The following is a 4,160-nucleotide window of genomic DNA, read 5'->3' on the forward strand; positions in this document are numbered from 1 at the left end:
CACTTCTAGCTTCCACTCCTTCAAGGACACACCAAAGAATCACTCCTTTTTCACTCACACACACTCACAAGGCTCAAGATCATGAATTAGGGTGTGCTGGACTGAGGGAGGTGATGAGGGAGGCTATAAGGATGTGTTAATGTCCTTAAATAGGGTGCAACCCCTGAAAATTAGGGTTTCACTATGGCAGTCATACTCATCGAGTTAAGGCTTCTCAACTTGTCGAATACACTTCCAAGTCCTGCGTCCAAAAGTCTAATTCCTACTCGACGAGTTTGGGGCCTCCAACTCATCGAATCCCTTTGCAAAAATGAATAATTCTTTATTAAAATACATACCAGAAACCGGGCATTACACTCACATTGCTCCAATATGATATGATGATGTAATTTTATGTAGTAGAAAAAGGTCATTTGAAATTGTTTAAAATCAATTGTCTTATAATTATGTTAAAAAAAATTAATTATTTGTTTTGTTTGTTATTCGTTGATGATAAATGATAGAACTGTTTGGGGCAATTCCTCTACGATGGGATCATGGGTGTTCTTTCTTTAATTTTTTTATTCAAGTTATATGATGTAGTAAAAACTTACCAAAATAATGATTTTTTTTGTTAAACAGACATGTTCTTTATTTGGATGATGTTTTTATCGATGTCTATTATGGTTAGGTTAATTGGCATGTCAACATTTACAAATCCATGCTTAGTTAAGTTAGGTTAATTGGCATGTCAACATTTACAAATCCATGCTTAGTTAAAATGTTTTTTTATAGTTTTCTTGTGAATTTATCGTTGTAACTTGTAAGCATGTTGTTATTGGGTTTACAAAATTAATTAAAAATAAAAATTAAATTAGTTATAAGACCTGGTTGCATATTGTAGAACATGGTCATACAATACAAGAAGAATGGACCGGTTGTATGTATAAGGGCCGAGTTATATTGCCACACAAAAGTGATCCTGGTAAGGAAGAAAAACCCGGTTTTAAACTTACGAACCGGTATTTATTATGATTATATGACCCGTCTGGAATACCGGATTCTATTACGTTATCCGAATAAGATTCGCTAATAAGAAACCCGGTTGCAAACCGGGTTATATAAAGCTTTTAACCGGGTGTTTTAAGGCGTTTTGTAGTAGTAATGGCTTTATATATATAGTCTAAAAATAGTCATAGTCATAATATAAAATCTATAATATCAAGGAAACTTTTCGAACTGTGACACCTTAATTAAAATCAAATAATGGCAACCTTAATAGAGATGATAATTTCGGAACTCGCTTAAAATAATAAACATGCAGCAATGAAAAAAGATTGCACAAAACAAGAAAGTACAAGCTGATACATAACCGTCAAAGGCAACACTTTCACAAAAGGTTCATCCCACAACAACACAATATCACTTAAAAGTAGGATTTTGGCACATTTTCAACACCTAATGCGAAACCAAATTAACACTTAAAAGGCAAACAGTTGTCAAAATTCTTAACACGTCATAGAATAAGTTCTAAAATGGACCAATTTGAAATATTTGTTATTAGTAGAAAATGTGGAAATTTTTTTTTAATCCCTAAGCCATTTGGTTAAGAATGTGATTTTCTCTATATTTAATCACTTAAAACTTTGGACTAAGAAAAATGAAGTGTACATTTATTGACCAATATCCAATATAATCGATCGACACCAATCATGTGACACAAAATAGAATAAGTAAGAAATTGACGTTTTGTGTGGCGTTCCATGACTATGCATTTTAATATTTAAAGTCTAAAATGTTGTCGTTCAATCTTGACGCAAAATCATAACCCATCAACAAATCTGGCGTACTATAAATTCCAGCATCATTAGCTTAATAACAACCACCACCAACTACAACAATGGAGCCTCTCACCATCGTCTCCCTCGCTGTGGCTTCATTCCTTCTCTTTGCTTTTTGGGCATTATCACCGAAGACCTCCAAGAACTTGCCACCAGGTCCACCAAAACTACCCATCATCGGAAACATACACCAACTCAAAAGCCCAACTCCTCATCGAGTTCTTAGAAACTTAGCCAAGAAATATGGCCCCATCATGCATCTACAGCTCGGACAAGTCTCTACAGTCGTCGTGTCTACACCTCGACTTGCTCGAGAGATCATGAAAACCAACGATATCAGCTTTGCTGACAGACCCACCACCACAACCTCCCAAATCTTCTTTTATAAAGCTCAAGACATTGGGTGGGCTCCATATGGCGAATACTGGAGGCAGATGAAGAAGATTTGCACCTTGGAGCTTCTTAGTGCCAAAAAAGTTCGATCTTTTAGCTCTATTCGAGAAGAGGAGCTTAGACGTATCAGTAAGGTTCTTGAATCGAAAGCCGGAACACCCGTCAACTTCACGGAAATGACTGTGGAGATGGTGAATAATGTCATCTGCAAGGCTACGTTGGGAGATTCCTGTAAAGACCAGGCTACTTTGATCGAGGTGTTGTATGATGTGTTGAAAACTTTGAGTGCTTTCAATCTAGCATCGTATTATCCTGGTCTACAGTTTCTTAATGTGATCTTGGGGAAGAAAGCCAAGTGGTTGAAGATGCAGAAACAACTTGATGACATCTTGGAAGATGTATTAAAGGAACACAGATCTAAAGGAAGAAACAAGAGCGATCAGGAAGATCTAGTTGATGTTCTTTTGAGAGTCAAAGACACCGGTGGACTGGATTTCACAGTCACAGATGAACATGTCAAAGCCGTTGTTCTGGTATGAATATATCTACACATACACAAACTTTCAACCACCCAACATGTACATGGCTTTTAAATTCATAATCTAATTAACATTTTTATGGTTTAATGCAGGATATGTTAACTGCTGGAACAGATACATCTTCAGCAACACTTGAATGGGCGATGACTGAGCTCATGAGGAACCCTCACATGATGAAGAGAGCACAAGAAGAAGTGAGATCGGTGGTGAAAGGAGACACAATCACCGAAACGGATTTACAAAGCTTGCATTACCTGAAACTAATAGTAAAGGAAACACTGAGGTTACATGCTCCTACACCTTTATTAGTACCCAGAGAATGCCGACAAGCTTGCAACGTCGATGGATATGATATTCCGGCAAAGACTAAGATCCTTGTAAACGCCTGGGCTTGTGGAACAGACCCTGACAGTTGGAAAGATGCAGAAAGCTTCATCCCGGAGAGATTTGAGAACTGTCCGATCAATTACATGGGTGCAGATTTCGAGTTCATTCCGTTTGGTGCTGGCCGGAGAATTTGCCCCGGACTTACATTTGGGTTGAGTATGGTTGAATACCCACTTGCTAATTTCTTGTATCATTTTGATTGGAAACTTCCAAATGGATTGAAACCCCATGAGCTTGACATCACGGAAATCACAGGGATTTCCACATCGCTTAAACATCAGTTGAAAATCGTACCGGTCCCCAGGTCCTTAGCACATTGAAGAAGCTGAGCCTTTTAAGTCTTTAACTGGACCACCCATCCACACTGTTGTTCGTTGTTATCGTATTGTATACAAAATTTTCGTGTACATTTTGTTATGGGTTCAAAATAATTAATCAATAATATATGTTTAATCATTATTTATTACTCACAAACAATATTTTAAAAAGCTAGTTATAGGTGTTGTTTGTTTTTGTATAGAAAAATTTATATTATCTCTACTACAATCATGTAGCAGTAAAGATAAACCAAATGGCTATACACTCTGGTAAGCCCATCTACAATGCATTGAATTCTTAAGAGTTTAATGGATTGTCACATCAGCATTCTATTAACTATATCATTTTATCCATTAAACTCTATCATTTTATCCATTAAACTCTACACTCCATTAAATCCTTAAGAGTTTAATGAATTTCCACATCAATATTTAATTATATCTTTTTATAAATAATATTGTAAAACTGTAATATTATATTAATTAGAAATTAAAAGTTACAAATTGTAAATTATTAATTAATGATTGTTGTATATGTTATTGTTTTAAAATATCTTGAAGATTTAAATATTTTTTGTTTAGAATATTATAATATAAATTACCTTGATGATTTAAATTATTCAATATAACGTAAACTACAAATATTATAAATAAGAAAATAATGACATATACCTTGTGTATATATGTAGGGTGTAATTATTTAA

At 35.1% G+C, this 4,160-nt stretch overlaps 1 protein-coding gene across 1 annotated transcript; it reads left to right on the top strand.

The window, feature by feature from the left end:
• The first annotated feature begins 1,840 nt into the window (after positions 1-1,840).
• LOC145061391 (costunolide synthase-like) lies at positions 1,841-3,595 on the top strand. The gene is made up of 2 exons (XM_079008844.1): positions 1,841-2,746; positions 2,845-3,595. Exons 1-2 carry the CDS (start codon positions 1,880-1,882, stop codon positions 3,457-3,459), a joined length of 1,482 nt encoding a protein of 493 aa, XP_078864970.1. The 5' UTR covers positions 1,841-1,879; the 3' UTR covers positions 3,460-3,595.
• Positions 3,596-4,160: the final 565 nt, after the last annotated feature.

Source organism: Lactuca serriola, chromosome 7, assembly GCF_051521515.1.
Source record: "Lactuca serriola cultivar US96UC23 chromosome 7, Lser_US96UC23_V15, whole genome shotgun sequence".
Taxonomy (NCBI): domain Eukaryota; kingdom Viridiplantae; phylum Streptophyta; class Magnoliopsida; order Asterales; family Asteraceae; genus Lactuca; species Lactuca serriola.

What these genes read in the sequence shown, in the direction of transcription:
- LOC145061391 (XM_079008844.1), top strand. Translation starts at nt 1,880, where the DNA reads ATGGAGCCTCTCACCATCGTCTCCCTCGCTGTGGCTTCATTCCTTCTC. An exon ending in ATGTCAAAGCCGTTGTTCTG is followed by an intron (nt 2,747 to 2,844) that starts GTATGAATATAT and finishes GGTTTAATGCAG; the next exon opens with GATATGTTAACTGCTGGAAC.